This window comes from Rattus rattus, chromosome 9, assembly GCF_011064425.1.
Source record: "Rattus rattus isolate New Zealand chromosome 9, Rrattus_CSIRO_v1, whole genome shotgun sequence".
NCBI lineage: Eukaryota > Metazoa > Chordata > Mammalia > Rodentia > Muridae > Rattus > Rattus rattus.
In genome coordinates, this window is record NC_046162.1 from 82,814,586 (window position 1) to 82,835,107 (window position 20,522).

Genomic DNA, 20,522 nt, shown 5'->3' on the forward strand with positions numbered 1-20,522 from the left:
GAGTCCTCATTTATGCTGGGGTGAACTTTTTGAAGACGTACCTGCCTTTGAGTCATCTGCTCCAGTAAATAACCCTGCTCCTGTAAGTAACCCCAATAAACTCATTGGTCCAAGCCAGCCAGATTTGGGAGGAATCATTTCTCTTTCTCTCTCTCTCTCTCTCTCTCTCTCTCTCTCTCTCTCTCTCTCTCTCTCTCCTCTCCCTCCTCCCTCCCCCTTCCTCCTTCCTCCCTTCCTCCCAATTCTTACATATGTGTGGGTTATTTTGCCTGCATGTGTACCTGTGTGCCACAAGTGCAGTGTCTGTGGAGGCCAGAAGAGGGCAGTGAATGCCTGGGAATTGGAGTTACAGATGTTTGTTAGCCATCTTGTGGGTGCTGGGAATCTTACCAGGGTTCTTCTGAAAGCAGCCAATGCTCTTAACCCGTGAGCCATCCCTAAACCTGGAAAGTTTTAAAGAGCATGTATATTATGCTCAGCTTTGTGGGTTAGAAAAGTACTTTATGAGTTGGGTGGTGGTGGCACATGCATTTAATCCCAGCACTCAGGAGACAGAGACAGGTGAATCTCTGGGATCTTGAAGCTAGATTGGTTTACAAGCAAGTTCCAGGACAGCCAAAGCTACATAAAGAAACACCCCCCCCCCTCTCTCTCTCTCTCACACACACACACACACACACACACACACACACACACAAGATAGAGATGTCAGGAAGAGGTTTGGTTTGGAGCGAGTGGATATGGAAGGAGTGGGGATGATGGGCTCTAATGTAGACATATTAACTCTTCCCTAACCCGAGTGTGTGTGTGTGTGTGTATGTGTGTGTGTATGTGTGCACATGTGGATATGCTTGTGTGTGTGTGTGCTTATATGTGGATGTGAGTGCATAGATGTGCATATATGTGTATGTATGTGCTTTATGTGGATATGTGGATATGGGTACACATGTGTGTGCTTGTATGTGCACATGTGAATGTGTGTGTGTGTGCGCGCATGTGTGTGTGCAGTTGTCAGCTTGGTTGTCATTCCTCAGGAGCCGTTCACCTTATTTGCTAGGACGTGATCTCTTAGGAACTTGGGACCTGGCAGTTAGGTTGGTAGAGCTAGTCCATGAGCTTCAGGGATCCTGCCTATCTTCACCCCCTCAGCCCTGGGATTACTACTGCATTCCACTGTGCGTGCTTCTTACATGCTTGCAGGAGCTAGAATCCAGGCTCTCATGCCTGTTCAGAAAGCACTTTACTGACTGTGCTCTCCCTAGCCTCTAGTCAGATGGTATTTATAGAGTACCTATGATCACACTGTGATACGTAACTGTGTGACTGGTCACGTGGCCACTCAGAATGAGCAAAAAATATCGATCAGTCTCCTTTATAGATGTGTTGGTCTTCTTAATAAGGCATAATGGGTGGAGTACAAGCATGTGAGGAATGACTATAAAGCTGTCCTTTCAGACAAGGAATTCTGGAGTATGAGCTGCCATCTTGGATCCTGAGGTAAAGCTGAGGGTGCGTGTGAAGCTGGCAGAGAACTGGCTCCTGAGGTTCTGAGAACTGGAGACAGTGTACCAGACCCAGACTTTGTACCTCTGGCCTCTTTTAATCTAAGATAGAACTAAACGTCTAAGGGTATGATAGCTCAGCCGTCAAGGATGGGTGCACTTTGTTGTGAACCCAAGTTTGGTTCCCAGCACTCACATCAGGCAGCTTCCAACTGTAATTCCACTTCCAGGGGATCCAAAGCTCCCTTCTGGCCCCTTCAGGCCCCTGCACTCATATGTGCAACATGTACACATGTGTGTACAAAAGCACACATACACCAATATACGTGTAATTTAAAAACATAAATGTTTTCAACAAGGCTTCTGCCTTCTCTTCTGTCTGACATGAAATTTTTCTCGCAACTGGACATAAGTCTGGCAAATATATAAAAAGCATAATGATTAGTTAAAGCCGATGAATCTATACATCTGGAGGAGGGTAGTATGGGAAGGCTATCAGTAGACATGAAGTTACCAGTTGATGAGTGGCCACGAAGCCATGGCAACATGACATCACTAAAGGAGAGAACAGGACCTAGAGCAGAATTCCAAGGAACACCACATTTGAAGGATGGGCAAAGGAAGAGGAGCCTGACTGGAAGAGGAGACTGGAGGGAATAATCAGAGAGGTAGGAGAAGGCCAGGGAAGCCCCATGTTATAGAGCCTAGAGAGGAGAATCCCAGAAGGGCCCTGACCAACAGTGAGAAGGCAGCCCTTCTGCTGGTTTCTATAAGAGTTGATAGCACCATGAAACCCCAGAAAACAAATTTAGGTTTCTGTTGTCTCAGATCCTACTGGGTTAGCTTTCTGAAACTGTGACAAAATGCCTGTAGTAATCACCTTACAAGAAGGGGAACGTTTGGGTTTTGCCTCGTGGTTTCAGAGACCTCAGTCCACAGTCACTTGGTCCTGCTGTTTTGGGGTCTGTGACAGCGTCATACATCATGGCAGGGACATCATGGTGGTACCTCATGAAGACAGGAAGGGAAGAGAGATAGACAGAGGCAGTTATCCAACCAGGATAACAATGTTCTTCCCAAATATTCCCTCCAAAAGGGCATCCCCAATGGCCTACCCTTTTTCTACCTCTAAGTCTCCACTACCAGTTAGGCACCGAACCTACCACATGAAGTCATTTAGATGTGCTTTCAAGATCCTAAGGAAGGTTCATCACACCAACTTCCTGGCATTCATTAGGATTAGGTCCTAACTCCTCAACTCATCCTTTGGACTCTGGCACTAGCCTTTCTCATCTCATCTACTTCTTCCTCAGCACACTGTTCCTGATGTATCTGGCTTCCTGACATTCCTTGCTTGAGTCCATGGGCTTCTGTCTGAAGAGCGCCCCATCCCCCCTTAATCCTGCCCACCCTTTATATCAAATGTCAACTCTTCCACTCTCTGGTTCTTCAGGGAAACTGGTTGCCCCAACTCTGTGCCTTCCGAGTGAGCACTTTGCTTATTCCTAGTTTCCTGTCTCAGTGCAGTCTGTGTTAAACTTTGTTGTATAGATTTACATCTCCAACCACCTTAAGAACTTGGAAAAATTAATTTGGCCCTTGAGGACCAGAGGGTGCTGATTCCCCTGGGAGTGGAGTTCTAGGCAGTCGTGAGCTGCCTGGTGTGGATTGCTATGAATTAGTCCTCTGGAAAAAACAGTAAGCTCTTAACCTTTGAGCAATCCCTTGAGGTCCCTCAACTAGACTTTCTAATATAAATTGATAAATTATAGACTCAAGACCCAGAATGGATCAGTGGTGTGTGTGTGTGTGTGTGTGTGTGTGTGTGTGTGTGTGTGTGTGTGTGTGTGTGTTTGAAATAGTGTCTTTCCATGTAGCACAGCAAGCTGGTCTAGAACTCTCTGTGTAGCCAAAGCTGACCTGGAACTCATGACCCTCCTGTCTGTTTCCCTAGTGTCAATATGTGCACAGCTTCCCTTGACCAAACCTTGCGAGAGGCAAAGCAGGAGGAGTCCATTTACTGCTTAGTAGCTTCAGGAATGGAAACAGTGCAGAGCTGGCCCAAGGCTCAACCTGTAGGATCTATGAAGTGAAATTGACAGTCCAGAAGCAAACTTTTACATTTACAGTGGTTATGTTTTTGTTTGTTTTGTTTCAGTCAAGTTACTGTTAACAAGGGTCTCAAGGCAAGTCTGTGGTAACTCTTTTCAGCTAATGACCCAGGATAACTGGCATCACATCCAAAACAATGATACGGCCCCTACCTTATGTGTATACAGAAATTTACTCAGGACAGGTACAGTTGTGCGCACGTTTAAACACAGCACTCGGGAGAGAGGGAGGCAGGCAGATCTCTGTGTTTCAGGTCAATCAGGACTACATAGCCTATCTTAAAAAATTATTCAGATCATTGTCCTAAACAGTGATAAAACTCTTAGAAGAAAGCATAGGAGGAAGTCTTTGCAATTTGAGATCAAGTAATGCTTTTTGGATATTAAAGCACAAGTAGAGAAATAAAATAAAAAATTGTATGTTTTCAAAAATTCAAACTTTTGTGCTTCAAAGGACAGCCAAGAAACTGAAAATAAAACCCACAGAAAAGGAAAAAATACCTGTAAACCATGGGTCTTATGAAGGTCTAGTATTGAGAGTGTATAAAGAATACACAGAGGCTGGAGGAAAACTTGGTGTTTAACAGCATGCACTGCTCCTCCAAAGGACTTGAGCTCAATTCCCAGCATCCAGATCGAGCAGCTCACAACCGCCTGTAACCCCAGCTCTGTAGTGCACCTGAATTCACATGCAGAGACACATAATTTAAAGTAATAAAGATGATTCTAAAACACACATCTCAATGAGTTAAAATGCTAATAACCCAATTTAAAAATGGATAAAGGATGGCAATGGACATTTCCCCAAATAAGACAGACAGTGAACAATGCGTGAGAGAAGATGGCAAACACTGTTAGCTATCAAAGGAAAACCCCAGTGAGCTGCGACTTCACAGCCACCATACTGTCTATAATTAAGAAGTCCATAATGTGGCCAGCAAGATGGCTCTGATAAGCTGATCCTAGATCCCACATGGTGGAAGGAGAGACCTGACTCCCACAAACTGTCCTTTAACACACACACACACACACACACACACACACACACACACACACACCCCACACACTTTTTTAAAAGTCCAATAATAAAGATGGGGTGAGTTACATGGCTATAATCACAACACTTGGGAAATAGAGGCAGGAGGGTGAGTTACCCTTGCCAACATAGTGAGTTTGAGACCAGCCTGATCTACACAAGGCCCTGTCTCTAAATAAACCAATACATGTATGTTTGTACATACATACATACATAGATACATACATACATACATGCGTGGCAGGGTGTGGTGACACACACCTTTTTCTCAGTTCTCAGAAGGCAGATCTGAGTTTGAGGCTACCTTGGTAGTCTAGTGAATTCCAGAACGTAGTGAATTTCAGGCCAGCCAGAGATACACAGTGAGACCTGTCTCAAAAGCATAAACAAACAAACAAACAAACAAACAAACAAACAGATATGGGATATTAAGTTTGCAGAGACACAAGAGGCTGGAGCCCTCATACACTGCCTGTTGCAATGTGAAGTTACACAGATGCTTGGGGAAACAGTCTGGCTTTGCCTGGGAAGGTAGCATAAAGATACCATAAACCCCAGCAACTCCACTCTTAGAGAGAGGGGAACTTCATAACCAGGGAGGGGAAGACTTTAACCACACAGATCTTCCTGGCAGCATTATTTATAAGAGCTAAAAAGCAGAACAAGTGATAGATTTCTTGCTTAGCATGGGCAAGACTTTGGGTTTGAGGCCCAGAAGAGAAAAACCCAATGTCCATTAACTACTGGGAAAACAAAGTCTAGCGTACTTGTTCAGTGCAATCACCGTCTTAAAATAAATCCCTGGGCTGGAGAGATGGCTCAGTGGTTAAGAGCTCCGACTGCTCTTCCAGAGGTCCTGAGTTCAAATCCCAGCAACCACATGGTGGCTCACAACCATCTGTAATGAGATCTGATGCCCTTTTCTGGTGTGTCTGAAGACATCTACAGTGTACTCATATGTAATAAATAAATCTTTAAAAAAAAATAAAGCACTGACTTACTCTGACACATGTAAGCCTGCAAACATCATGCTAGCAAAATAGCCATAAATGACAATCCACTGTATGTACGGTTCCATGTACACCAACCGTCCAGAACAGGCAAACCCACAGAGGTAGAGAAAGCAGATGGGCAAAGATTGGAAGGGAATAGAAGGATAACTCTAATGGCAATGATTTTTGTCGTCGTTTGGTTTTCTGAGACGGTCTATGTAGCCCCTGGTTGTCCTGGAACTTGCTATGTAAACCAGGCTGGACTTAAACTCACAATGATCTGCCAACCTCAGTGCTGGGGTTAAAGTCATGTGTCACCACGCCCAGGAAGTCTTGTTTTGAAGGTGATGAAAAGTTTTAAATTTTGATACTGTGCTGGCTACCAAGTTATCTGAAAAAAAATATATATATAATCACTGTGTTACTATTCATCGTTAAGACTTTTTAAGTTAGCTTTGGGCAGGCAAGATGGCCTAGTGGGTACAGGCACCTGTTGCCAAGCTTGAGTTTAATCACCAGGTGCCATATGGTGAAAGGCAAGAATGACATCTTGTTCAAGCATTAGGTTTCTAAAGCTGTGAAAAACACCATGACCCAAAGCAACCTTGGGAAGATAGGCTTATTTCATGTTACTTTTAGGTACCAGTTCCTCACGGAAGGAAACCAGGGCAGGAGTTCAAGGCAGGAGCAGTCCACAGAGGAACACTGCTTTCTTCCTTGCTGCCTACTGCTTGCTCAACTGGCTTTCCCTATACGTTCAGGGCCATCTGCCCAGGGGTAACCCTGCCCACAGTGGCCGAGTCCTTCCCATATCAACCATTAATCAAGAACATGAAGCTGGGCAGTGCTAGCCACACCTTTGACCCCAGCACTTGGGAGGCAGAGGCAGGTGGATCTCTTGAGTTTGAGGCCAGCCCCATCGGTCTACAGGCTGAGTTCCAGGACAGCCAGAACTTACATAATATTCTGTCTCATAAAAAACAACCAGCAGGGGTTGGGGATTTAGCTCAGTGGTAGAGCGCTTGCCTAGCAAGTGCAAGGCCCTAGGTTCGGTCCACAGCTCCAAAAAAAAAAAAAAAAAAAAAAAAAAAACCAAAAGAGATAAAGGGAAATGATCCACCAACAATGTACCCATAGGCCAATTTGATAGAAGCAATTACTTAACTGAGGTTCTCTCTTCCCAGGTAATTCTAGTGTGTATGAAAACTGACAAAAACTACCTACTTAGATAATGTGGGAAAAGTATGACTAACTTGTGTTGAAATGTAAGTTTGGCCTCCATTTTCCTAGTGAAGATTCCCCTTAAAGTTCTTTGCTGGCTTGCATTTTTGTATGCCTGGCGAGTTAAAAGGCTTATGTTCTGGTTGGCTTGTTTATTTGGTCTTATGTTTTTCAAAATTACTCTCAAGAGAAGACTGGAAGAGTGGGCTGAGTGATAGATTTCTTCCTTAGCATGGGCAAGGCCTTGGGGTTGATGCCCAGATCAGAAGAAAATAAAAATAAAAAAAATTCAAAAAGAAGGAGGCAGTCCTGGGGACACTACTGAATGCAGAGAACTTGATTGACTTGTGTGGGGCCCTGGAGTCTCCCTATGAGCTAATCTCATTATTTTTAATCACACTCTGAAACCGAGGACAGGAAAGTGTATATGTTTTTATGACCACAAGGACAGAGTCTTCCTTATACATAATTCATATTTCTCTCTCTCTCTCTCATTCTCTCTCCACTCTCTTCTCCTCTTCTCTCCTCTCCCTTCTTCCCTATCTCCCTTTTCTGAGACACATTATAGCACAATTTGGGCCAGAACTCACTGTATAGCCCACGCTTACCCTTCTTCAATTTCCTGTGGCCTTTGAAGTAACTCACCTGATAAAGGGTAAAACGAATTCTGGTACCTCCATAGCCTGTGGACTCCTCTCTGTAGGCAACCCAGTCAGCTGATGTTTACCTAAGGATCCCAGCCACTCAGCAGAAAGTGAGGAGGTTGTCAATTTAGCAGCCGAGACTGGACCTTCCCCAGCACTGACAAAGATTTATCTTAGCTGGCCATTTGTTCTGGGCAGGGAGAGCCCGGTGTAAATAGTCTGCATTGCTGGCTTGGGGAGAGAAACAGAGGAGCCTGCCGCCTGGAAGAGAGAGTGGGTTCGTTCAATTGTACTTCTTCAGCCACTGATGGGCACGCCCAGGTTACCTCATATGTGGGGAAATTTCTCCTTGTTTCAGGAACTGTGTTAGGTCTGTCAGTGTACGCCGAAATCACACGTGGTCCCTCTCAGTAAGAAATACAGACAAACTTAATATTGATGAGTTTAATAGAGAATGGTTAGTGACCTGGAAGTTACAAAGTATGCAGCAGATACATAATCCCCTGTGAGAACCAGGGAAGGCGTCTCAGATGTAAGGGTAAAGCCAGGAAGGGAGGCTACAAGTCTCAGGGGGGAAAGAGCCACTGGAACAAAGGTGTGGAACCTGCATGTGGGAGAGGCAGTCAGCTGAGGTGTTAGAGCAGCAGCAGGCAGGCAGTGGGAAGTGTGGGGAGACCTGGCAAACAGAGAGAGGTGTGTGTGTAGGGAGCACGCTATGGAGAAGGGCCAAGTCTTTCCTCTGAACAGGGGCGAAATGTCTGCATTGTTAATGGATTCCTGCTGTAGAGCAGAGCTTCGGGAGTCAAACCAACCCCATTACAAGGGTTGCATATCAGACATTTACATTATGATTCACAACTAGCAAAATTAACAGTTGTGAAGTAGCAACGGAAATTCTTTCATGTTTGGCGAGCCTGAGGAACTGTCTATAAGAGTCACAGCCTTAGGAAGGTTGAGAAGCACCAAGCCTAAAGTGCGAGAGCCAACGGTGATGCAAAGAACCAAGAGGTGACGAAAAGCAGTCTGGATGGGAAACATTTACAGGTGCTGGAAACACAGGCGGGGAGCAGGGATGACTATGTGGTGGGTTCCAGAGGAAGACACAAGTCCAGGGAGGATCCCTGGTTTCTGGCTTGTGCATGGGGTTTAGAGCGGGGGTAAGAAAGAACTCCAGGGGCTGGAGAGATGGCTCAGCCGTTAAAGGCTAGGCTCACAACCAAAAATATAAGAAAGAACTCCAGGAAGGGAAAACTGATTCACCAGCTACATGGATGGACAAGGCATTTGGGCCGAGAGTTTTCATGCCTTTTTTTTATTGTACCTTTATAAAGCAGATATTATTCCCAATTTACAGTTGAGGAAACTGGGAGTTTGTGATCCAAATAACTTGGCCAGATCTGCACACTACAAAGCTTTTGAGTTGTGGAAACAATTTAGAATCAAAGGCACCCATTCCTGGTCCGATGCTGCTAACCATCAGTGTGTGCGTGCATGCGTGTGTGTGTGTGTGTGCGTGTGCGCGTGCACGTGCACGTGAGCATCTGAAGGGCCTGTGTGGAGAAATCTAGGGATGGGAAGAGTGCCCAGGGTCCAGGCCATAGTTAGAAGAAATAGATATGGGTGAAACTTGTAAGTTGAGGGTGATTGCAGGAGCCTTGAAATCAAAACAGAGGGTAAGAAGCCCACAGACAAGACAAAATCAACCCCTTCCATTTTAAACTAAAGTCCGGACTGATAACTAAAGAAACTAGGCAGTTCCAAACTGCCCTGTCAAATAGACACCCACCAAGTTAGGCAAAGCCATTAAGTATCACAGTTACAATGCAAGTACTGTCAAACAACGATAGCAGTTGTCTCAGGTAAGTATTTGCACAAACAGCATTAATTACCATAGAACAAGTTTCCTAAACTCTGCTCCTGGAGATATTAATGTTTGAATTAAAAAAAATACTTTGGGGGTTGGGGATTTAGCTCAGTGGTAGAGCGCTTGCCTAGCAAACGCAAGGCCCTGGGTTGGGTCCCCAGCTCCGAAAAAATGAAAAAGAAAAAAAAAAATACTTTGGAGCTGACCATAGTGTTGTGCACCTTTAAACTAGCACCCTAGCACTTGGGAGGCAGAGGCAGAGAGATCATTGTGAGTTTGAAGCCAGCCTGGTCTACACAGTAAGTTCTAGCACAGACAGAGCTACATAGTGAGAACCCTGTCTTTAACAAAAAAAAAAAAAAAAAAAAAAAAAAAAAAAAAGGAGGGGGCTGGAGAACTAAGAGCACTGGCTGCTCTTTTAAAGGAACTCGTTTAATTTCTAGCAGCACCCACATGGCGTCTTACAACTATATCTACCTAACTGTAATTTCGGAATCTGACCTCCATGAGGACCTAGGCAAAACATTCACACACACAAAATAATAATAGACAACAGTAGGAAAAAAATATATTTTAAAAAGGACTTTACGGTTAGGTAAGTCTAGGAGATGCTGGCGTGATTTAGGCAGAGAGCCAAGTCCTATACTTTTATGTCACTGTTAGGTGGTACGGTAGTCTAATGGCTAAAGTGGTAAGCACTTGGAACAAGCTGGGCTTGAAACTTGCAGATGAGAAGCTGGGTGGCTTTAGGCAAACCACTGAACTACACTAAGAACTACTCATCCAAAGGGGGACAGTAATGCAATCACTTCAAAACCATTTACTATAGTGGAACAGAATGCATTACATTAGAAACAATACCTGTACAGAGTAAGGGCTTCATAAAGCTTCATATTTTCTATAAACCATACTATTTGGGGTTCAAACTCAGGGCCTTGAGTATGCTGAGCTAGCATATACTGTCCCACTGAGCTATATCCCCAGTCTCAAATATACTTTTAACAAATCTCATACCCATCTTCTCTCTCTCTCTCTCTCTCTCTCTCTCTCTCTCTCTCTCTCTACTCTCTCATGCATGCCATTCCAATCCCCAAATTTCTGAAGAGCCATAAGTCTTAGTCTAACTTTTGTTATCTGAGAGTTTTATTTCCTACTTCTATCCCATTATAATTCACACTGGGAATAATCTCTCTCTACTCTGGGCAAGAGGAGTAGGGAGAACACAGCAGGGTCATGAAAGTTCATAGTCACTTTTGTGCACCCTTGAAAAAGGTCATTTGAGTGTTGGCCTGTATCCCTTACTGGAGGTTCTTGGACAATGGACATCTTGTACACAACCTTACATCATAGTTGTGACCTTCAAGTCTTTGAAACTAATGAAGGTTGGGAAAAGAGGGTATTAGCACTCCCCCCACCCCCCTCTCTCAGAACCTCCTAAGAGTTGCTCCACAAGAGCCCTAGGTGGATGATCCATCCTCTAGCCCCGCCCCTCATTCATTAACTCAGGCTGACATCAGAATACTCCCTAAATGAAGGGATACCCCAGGCCTAGCCTGGTGGAATCTCTTACTGGAAAAAGTCAGAGCTGTGGAATGGAGGAGCCTGAGGGCATAGTTTTCCAAGTTGTCCTACACACATAATGAACACTACTAAATTATGATACTCCCAAGCAGGGCAAGCTAAGGCCAGACAGAAGTCTTTAGATAGACCGTTTGTGTGTTAAAGTTTAGGAAGAAAAATCCCCGTGTTTTTCCTGTATTGGAGTACCATGAAACACACACACACACACACACACACACACACACACACACACACACACACACACACACACACACACAGTGTCTGCTTCCTGAACTTAAAAGCCTCCCATTCAAGTGTAGTCCAAGCGAGGAGCTGACCTGGCCAAGGGTCTGAATCTGTTGTCTACACTTTTTGGTTTTTTGAGACAGTTTCTCTGTGTAGCCCTGGTTGTCCTGGAACTAGCTCCTAGCTCTGTAGACTAGTCTGGTGTCTCAGAGACCACCTGCCTCTGCCTTCCAAGTGCTGGGATTAAAGGGGTGCGCCACCACCGTCCAGCCTGTTCTGTCTGTATTTGAGGGCCATGGATACCTCGCAGGGGTTGGGGATTTAGCTCAGTGGCAGATCCGCTTGCCTAGATAAGCGCAAGGCCCTGGGTTCGGTCCCCAGCTCCGGGAGGGGGGGAGGGGGAGAAGATACCTCACAGCTCATACTTTTAGGAATTCCTTTCAGTCCTCAGGACCGACTGACAGGAAATGGTTCTCACCTCTATCCCAAAGGCCATAAACTGTAGTGGCTGTACCTCCAATACCTTTGAATATCGTGTAGTTAGGGTTCCAGCTATGGATAGGCAGAAGGGTATCAAGATTCGGGAACAAAGGCTGAGTTGGAAGCAAAAGGGAACGTGAAGGCAGGGGGACCATGAGGACTGTTTAGGCCTTTATTTCACCCATGGGGCTTGACTGTTCCTCACAAGTGTTGCCAGCCTAGGGGAATGAAGTCCTGAATTTTCCTCCTTCCCCGGTGATTTTTAATACCCTGTCCTGCCTTTCCAAAGTTGGGACCTGGAGCCCTTCTCTCCTGAGTCTGAAATCTTCATCCCTCCCCTCTTTCTTTCTTAGAACTGGAGTCTCCATGCTTCTCTCCCTTTTCCTTTCTGGGCCTACTCTACTCCTCTGGAGTCAGGCTTCTCCAAGCCTGGGAAGAGGGGTCTGCATTCTTCTTTCTCCTTCTTAGGCCACAGCTCCCTCCCCCCACCTTCTCCAGCTCCCCTTCCCCACCCCCTCCTCCGCCCCGAGGCATTGTGGGACGAAACAAGATGTGGAGCGAGAGCGGCGCGGGGAGAAGCCCGCAGTGCGGGGCCTGGCGGGCGCAGCCAATGGGGAGCGCGGACGGCGGCGCGCGCGGCAGGGGGGCGGGGGCGGGGCTCTATTTCAGGGCCGCGCGTCGGCCGCGCTCAGCGGCGGAGCAGAGCGGACGGCGAGGTATCAGCTGGGACAGGCGGTCGGCCGGGTGGCACGAGGCGGAGCGCGGGCGTCCGGGGAAGCTCGGAGGGCGAACAGCAGCGCGAGCGCTCGGCCCGGGGCTGCGGGAGCAGGGGGATACCGCGGCGGCAGCGACTGCTGCTGCTGGACGAGCCCAGGGGACACCGCCCCTGCCCGCGATTCGTTTCAGCCCAGCGCTGCTCCCCAGGGGCCTGTGCGGACTCGCCTGCGTGACGGTGAGCGGGGGCCCCGGGGGCAGCCCTCGCCCTGCTCGGCCCAGGCTCTGGAGACCCTCGTGCGCTGGCTGGAGGCCCCGCAGCCCCAGGGGGAGCCAGCCTGGGGTGCGCGGAGGCTTCTGGGGTCCGGGACGCGCGGGCAGGCGGTGCGGGTAGAGAGGGTTCGGGCACGACGCGGCTCCTCCCGCCGCCGCCGCCGCTACCACCACCCTCTCGGGCGACCTTCCTGCAGCGAGGTCGCCCGGTCACTCCGGCGCCTCTTCAGGCCTGGCGGGGGAGGGCGGAGGACTGGCCGCGGCCTGCGGACCCGGCGGGGCGGCGGGGTGGTGGATGCGTTCTCATTCCCCAGGTGCTGAGGTGCTGCCCTTCGTGGTCCCTGCCCTCGGGAGGAAAAGATGGTGTGTGTGGGGTGTACTGGGACGAGGGGTTACGGCCCCTTTGGAAATCCGAAACGAGGCAATAACGTTTGTACGTGTTAAAGAACGGTGCAGGACGATCCTTGTCATTTGGAGCCTTAGCCTTTTTTTTTTTTTTTTTTTTTTTTAGCCTTTTTTTTTTTTTTTTTTTTTTTTTCGCAAGACCAGGGACAGAGGTTGAGAATTGTCTTGGAGTGCTGCTTTTGCGTTCTCACTGGAGCTCCTGGCTCGTGACTCAGGGAGCTGGCTGGGGGCCCTTTGGCCATCCTTTTATCTGGAGGCCCAGCTCCGCCCCCCTCCCCCCCTCTGGAAGGAAAGGATAGCTGGGCGTCTAGCTCCCTGTCCTTTTCTCACTGGTACCTTGGATAGGGGTTGCCCAGTCTGGGCCTCACCTTTCTGCGACGCCTGAGGGGCCTGGGGTGAAGAATCGTGGCATTGTAGTCACAAGACCAGCATTATGTAATCGTAGGCTCTCGGTTGGAGAGTGAGATAGCTTTTAATTACTGTGACAAAGTTGATCCTTTGGACTTTGGGGAGGAGGCAGTGAAGCAGGTGAGCTTTTTGGCAAAATGGTGCCAATTTCATACTTCGTTGTCTGTAGCCAGGCTCCACCCCCAACCTCTGGATTTGTAAACACTGCCCCCTTCTGAGTGGGAACCTGGAATAGGCCGCCAGGTGACATTGTTTTTTGTTTTTTTTTCCCTTCACTTCTAGAAAGGTCTCACCACATCAGCCTTTTTCTCTTCTCAAACCTCATGGAGATTGTTCCTTTTCTCTCATTTCAGCTATTTTTTAAACATGATTGTTTGCCCAAGGTCATAGAGCTAATCGGCCTTGAACAGGCATCACTTGACCTTTTTCTTCATTCACCACAGACTCCTTGAGGCTCCAGATTTCCTCTGGGGTAGGGGGATCTGAGCTAAACACTAGCCAGTGTTGCTTAAGTGGAAGAAACCTTGCCTCATTTGACAGTGTCAGACCAAGGTGCCTTGCCTGGAAGCCGTCATGCATATATTGTGTGCATTTAACGGTCTGGGTTCTTTTCATCTGGGTGGGTAGGGTGCACTTAGATAAGAAGTGGCTTGGACCGATACCAAGAATCTCGCCTGGAGCAGTCAGGCTACTATGTAGCTTGTGTTAGCCTGGGAGGGGATAGCATCCTTCTTTTCCCCATTGAGCCCAGCCAGGGCTGGTGTTGCTTTTGGAGTTGAGGTGAAGGGGGATCAGTACTGCTGTGAGTGATGAGAACGGGCAAGGTTCTGTAGCTTGTTTCTTTGGACGTAAAGTAGCTCACATGACTATAGGCTGCCAGGGTAAGAAGGGTCCATGTGGGTCAGTGTTGGAAGTCTGGTTACTGGACATCTGGTGACTGCCACGGCCCAGGAAGCAGGCTGTGGAATAAGGGCTATAAAATACTAAGCTTTTCCTTAGTCCTCACAGGTCAGTGTGGCGCACCTCCTCTGTTTTGGTTGTTTGAAACATGCCTCGATGTAGCTGAGGTTGGCTTTAAATGCCTGATCTTCCTTCCTGCCTCTGCCTCCCAAGTGTTAGAATTTCAGTTGCAGACCACCACACCTGGCCCTGTTTTTATAGTTAAGGGAACGTTCTCAGCACTCCCATCAGGTGATATTTCTCCAAGTGTTCACTACATTAATGCTTTTTGAATGGATAGAAATAATTTTTACATGAGGAGGCAAAAATCCAGAGAAATGACAATCATTGTTGGGTTTGTGACTAAAAGTTAGAATTCAAAAATCATATTGTACTTTGGAGACTGAACACTTGTGAGAAGAGTAGGTGAGGTGACATGTGACTGCTTCTCTGGTTTGAGGTAACATCAGCACAACATTTGAGAGGTCATTATTACCTCTTTGCCAGCAGGCCTTATGCTTCAGACCCCCCCCCTCTTATTTTTATCAAAGTGGAGTTGGCCTTTTTTCTGGGAGAGGACAGTGAGTATTTTAGGTTTTATGGTCAGAGCAGTCTCTAGAACTCTACTATTGCGACGTGTTCCTATAAAACTTTGATTTATGAAAACAGTTAGTGGCTGAGTCGGCTGAGGGACAGACAGCTCCCTTGCTAGGCCCTCTTTATTTGCAGATGCTCTCATGTAACTGTAGTTAATTCTTAAACAACCTCCAGTTGAGGGCTGACCTCATTGCTAAAATGGAAGTAATCGATACAGAATGGCCAGGTGTCTTGTCGAGACCACAAAGGTTCAGAGTCAAGACCAGAAGTCAGGGATACTGATTTCTAGGAGGGTTTCTGCTGTGAGACCAGTAGTAGATAACTACTTTAAGTCATGTGCTTAATATCTTCAGGTGTGAGCTTCTGGTTCATTCTTAGGATAATGCTTCGACCCCATTTTACAGATGGTGACATAAAAACACAGAGGGGAATTAACTGGCTGAAAGATGCAGTCAGGCCGTTACATCTCTTCGGCTCTCAGTGTTGTGCTGACTGATGTTCAGAGTGTATGAAATAGGTAGCTGTTAGGAGTTAGAAAAATCTTATGTGTGCTTTTAAAGCACAGTATCTTTTCCCTCTTTCTTTCTTGTCTTGTATTTCCACAGGTAGAGACCATATTTCTGCTGAAAGCATCTGTCTTTTTGTTTGTCTTGGACAAGGGTTTACTGTGCAGCTTTAGCTGGCCTGGAACTCCCTTTGTAGACCAGGCTGGCCTTGAACTTAGATCCAGTAACCTCCTAGGTGCTGGGATTTAAGGCATGTTCCACCTTATCCAGCATGAGCATGTCTCATCTGTGTTCATGAGCTCCCACCTGTCTACCACCCTCGAACCCTAGCTCCCAACCATAGCTCTGTCTGTTGCTCACACCGAGACAGCGCCAGCTTTACTTCTGTGCTCCTATTGCAGTGTCACAATGTCTGACCGGAAGGCAGTGATCAAGAACGCAGACATGTCTGAGGACATGCAACAGGATGCCGTTGACTGCGCCACTCAGGCCATGGAGAAGTACAACATAGAGAAGGACATTGCTGCCTATATCAAGAAGGTGAGCAGGCGTGAGGCTTGACAGCTGAATTGCATTGGCTGGGCTGGGGCAGGAGCGGGGGCAGCAGTTTCTGACCCCTTCAGACAAAACCCTGCAGACGTGAGGCAGCTGGATTACCAGGTAATCTTGAGCAGCCAAAGCAATCTCCATCAAGACCTTGATAAGGCTGTGCTGAAGCTGTGCTAGTACAGATAGTTATGTCGATGCGCGAGGCACTGGGGAAGGCTATGCAGAGGGACTTCAGAGCAAATGTTACTAGCCCAGTTGAGAACATTTAGTATTCAGAATTAAATTTGAATGACTATGTGATCCCGAACAGATTTTCAGGGACCGTCTTCATTTACAGTGGTGTCCCCTTTATAATCCTCATCATAAGGAACATTTCCTTTTCCCTAAAAAAGGGCTTAGGTTCTGCATATTTTACAATATTTACTACTACTCTCATTATAGTTTCATTTTTAAGAAAAATTTACCTTACGTGTATGTATAATTTGCTTATGTGTATGTCTTAGACCATACTGCATGCCTGGTACCTGTGGAGGCCGGAAGCCCTCAGACCCCTGGGACTGGAGTTACAGGTGGTTGTGAGCTGCGGTGTGGGTGCTGGGAAAGGTCCCAGCTCCCTTGAGGAGCAACAGGTGCTCTTAACTGCTGAGTCAGCTCCAGTGACATCGTAAAAGAATCAGCTTGAATATTCAGTCCCTGACTTCTGTAGGAAATGATAGAGAAGGAAATCTGTACATGTTCAATACAGGTGTGATTTCCTGAATATCTTAAATCTATAGTTGGTTGACTATATGGATGTAGAATTCAGTGATGTAGAAAGCTGACTAATTTTTGTGAGTTTTGTAAAAATGGTTCGATATTTAGAGTTCAGTTATTGAGGGAATTCTAAGTGGTGCGGGTGAGATGCACCTGTGGGCAAGGGTGCCGCTGCCAAGCCTGATGACCCGAGTTTGAGCCTTGGAACCCACGCAGTGGGAGGAGAGGATGGACTCTTGCAAGTTGTCCTCTGACTTCCACATGTGTGCTGGGGCACACTGGCCACTCCCAGGTAGGTAGGTAGGTGGGTAAGGTGGGTGGGTGGGTGGGTGGATGGATATGTAAACGTTTAAAAGAGAAATTCCAAATGAGTGCCTGAGTGGAGATGGCTGGCCCTAGAGAGGAGCCGAGCCTGGCCTAGTTGCAGTTCAGACCTTGTGGTTTGTCTTTTTTTTTAAACTACTCCATATCTATATTTTTCTTGTATGAATCTCTTGCCTTCATGTATGCCTGTTTGTCATGTGTGTGTTTGGTCCCCGTGGAGGTCTGAAGAGAGGGCATCAGATCCTTTGGAACAGGAGTTACAGGGTGGCTATGAGCCACTATGTGGGTGCTAGGAATTGAACCCAGGTTTTCTGCAAGAGAAGCCAGTGTTCTTGCCAGCTCTCAGCTCTCCCATTTCCCCAGCCCCCAAGACCCATGTTAAACTAGAGCCGCAGGCCCAGTCTGTGGTCATCTAAGCGCTGGTATTCTAAGAGCATGCATAGGAGTGTGGTGTAGTGGCAGTCCACAGAGTAGTCGGTATGCCTAGGGGCTCTCCTAGTGGGCTGGCAGTCTGTGAAGGATACTTCTAGAACCAAGCTGTAGGCTGAGCCACAGTGTGCTAAGGAGCTGTCTGATGGCTCACAGGGATGCTTGGTTTATAGAGTGAGGGACTAGTGCTTCAACAGTTAGTTCCCATTTGTTCTGTGTAGAATGTCAGTTTAGAAACGTGTAAGGCAGTGGTGGCCAGGCCCTACTTACTATGCTTATGACATCCTGGTTTTCTGATTAGTATCTTGAATTATAAGGTGGACAGGTTTGGGTGTGGAGTAACTGGAGGATAGAGAGGTGATCAGGGTGTAGAGTGCAGAGGCTTGGCCGAGGGGAACAATGGAGCCTTTGTGGTGGTCCATTATTGATGAGGGTAAGAGCCCCGTTGCCAGCCTTAGAACCTGAGCTTCTGAGGTCCTGGGCTGGAGTGGCAGGGTTGGGGGTGGGTTACTGGACAAGGTAGGTGGGAACAACTAATGTGTGTGCTGGAATTGCTGAGAGCAACTCCTGTTCTGACATTTCAACATCACCAACTACTTTTCTTTCTTTCCCTCTTTTATTCTTTTTTAGGAATTCGACAAGAAATATAACCCTACCTGGCATTGTATCGTGGGCCGAAATTTTGGCAGCTATGTCACACACGAGACAAAGCACTTCATCTATTTTTACTTGGGTCAAGTTGCAATCCTCCTCTTCAAGTCAGGCTAGGTGGCCGAGGTGAAGGTGTCAGTGGCGGCGGCAGCGATGGCAAGCAGGCAGCGTTGCTGGGACTGTTTTGCACTGGGGCCAGCATCAGGAAGTCCTCTCCAATGGCTGTGCTACTGCATGGACTGTATACTCGATTTCATGTGTGTGTCGCAGTAAACAAAAACCAAACTTCTTTCTGTTTAGTTGCCTGGGGAAGAAGGCTGCTTTATGTTTAAGACGTTAACATTATTTTTTTGGTTGTACTGCACTAGGAAATCTCTCCCACCCCTCCTTTTCTCTTTCTCTCCCTAGATAAACATAGAAGGCCCTCAGCGAAGCCCTAAAGACTCGGAGGGCCGAGGAGTAGAAGTAGGTCTGCGGCGGACGTTAAGCTGCAGCTGCCTCTTGGATGGTGGGCACTACTGTAGGAGGCCGGGGAGGCTGTGAGGACAGGGTTAGGGTTGACAGAGAGAGGGATAGGAAGTGGGCTGGGGGATTGCTCTAGTACCAGGGAGATATTCCACTGAACTGTGACTATGGCTTGGGGCAGGGTGGGTGGGGTGCAGTCTCTAAGGGGCCCTGAGATATTTGTGGTGTAGGAGTGGGGAGCAGACTGTCTTGCCGTCTGTCAGGGTTTCTAAGTGTGTCTTTGTGGGTTACCTTCCATGTTGGGAGGATGCTGGGAGTAGGATTAGCTTGACTTTCCCCCCTTACATTCTGTCTGCTCCCTGCTTATCCCTCGTTTTTTCTCATTCCTCACAATTCTCTTAGAGCAGCCCCTGTTGTTGGCTGGCAAGGGAATTTCTGGTGACTGTAGTTCCTTAGTTAGGTCTTAGCAATCAAACCAAATCAATGTCCCCTCAATTCTTCTTTGTGTATGTTTGTGTTTGTCTGTGTGCGTGTGTGGGGTGGGTTTGGGGTAGAAGGGTGGGAAGGGGCAGGATAAGTGGAATCTCTAGGGTTTCTGGGAGGTAGGGGCAGTTAGTTCTAAGTGGGCTTTCATGTTACCTGATGGGAGGGTAAGGACAGGTTGGTGTCAAACCATCCTCCTCCCCTCGGTTCATCTTGAACACTGCTTTGCCTGTGGCTGTCTGTTCCCTGGAAATGTTTTTGGAAGGTCACCCAGAACAGGATGGCCATACTGCCATCTGTCCTGGAGTTGGGTCTGGGGCAGGGGGCACTTGGTGGCTGGTCTCTAGTGGGAGGTGAGGATGGAAGTAGTGGGGGGAGGGGCTCCTTGGAACAGGTCTGAAGTGTGTAACGACCTCTGGGAGTGAGGAGGTGGAGAAGGGCTGGGAATGAGGAGATTCCGGAGAGAAGTGCAAGGGAAATCTTGTCTGTTGGTGGAGTGATTGGGGTGGGTGGGGGTTGTCCTTGCCAATTGAGCTGCTGATTCTTACGGATCACATTCAGAACTCATGTAGGGTTGACACTGTAAGGGTGGGGAAATCTAGCCGTTTTTTCCCCAGCCCATTCTTGGGGGTCGGGGGAAGGCAGGAGAATGCCCCTTCCTCCTAAGCCCTTAGTGTGTGTTGAACTTTTGTTTTTCTTCAGTGCTGGCAGGGGAGGGTGGGAACTGGTGGTGACTGAGTTCCCTGTTCAAACCTTTATTGGGTACAAGATTGAATGTTTGATTTAGGTTTTATTTTTCTTATGAATGTCCAGGTCTGTGTTTCTCCCTGCCCTCCCAGACTCTGGCCAGTTGGAAGTGTCTCGTTTTTGTTCATCTCTCATTTCTGTGCAGGGACTGAGACCCTGCCACATCTATGCTCTGCATCCACGCCTCTTTTGGACATTAAAGGTCGATTGATGCACTTCTGGGCTGTTGGGGTTTCTTTGGGGTGAAGGGTTGGTGGGCCTGGTGCTGTTAGTGCCACACTGTGTGGGAGTCGGTTGGTGTTTCCTTTGCTGGTTAGTAATTGAGAGCTGGAGGCTTGGGGTGTTCCAGGACTAGGGTTCAGCTCAGGTTTTAGCAGAAATGAGGGGACTGAAGGACCCCAAAGTTAGCTATTTCTGTTCCAGATAATCACCTGTGACAACACATTCCTGCACAGGTAAGTGCAGTCTCATTCTGTAGGGCTCCTGGAGACCACCTTGTGGAGCCCTAGAAGGCAGTGATAAACAGGGTCACATGATACTGTGGAGAAACAGACACTCAAAGCTGTGACCAGGTGGGATGGAGAAAAGAGACTCTGCTTGTGTTTCAGTCATAGGACCTCCTC

The 20,522-nt window shown here is 47.5% G+C and overlaps 1 protein-coding gene across 1 annotated transcript; it reads left to right on the forward strand.

The window, feature by feature from the left end:
- The first annotated feature begins 12,325 nt into the window (after positions 1-12,325).
- Positions 12,326-20,115, forward strand: Dynll2 (dynein light chain LC8-type 2). The gene is made up of 3 exons (XM_032912626.1): positions 12,326-12,608; positions 15,900-16,038; positions 18,184-20,115. The coding sequence occupies exons 2-3, from the start codon at positions 15,907-15,909 to the stop codon at positions 18,319-18,321; spliced, it is 270 nt and encodes an 89-aa protein (XP_032768517.1). The 5' UTR covers positions 12,326-12,608; positions 15,900-15,906; the 3' UTR covers positions 18,322-20,115.
- Positions 20,116-20,522: the final 407 nt, after the last annotated feature.

What these genes read in the sequence shown, in the direction of transcription:
- Dynll2 (XM_032912626.1), top strand. Translation starts at nt 15,907, where the DNA reads ATGTCTGACCGGAAGGCAGTGATCAAGAACGCAGACATGTCTGAGGAC. An exon ending in TTGCTGCCTATATCAAGAAG is followed by an intron (nt 16,039 to 18,183) that starts GTGAGCAGGCGT and finishes ATTCTTTTTTAG; the next exon opens with GAATTCGACAAGAAATATAA.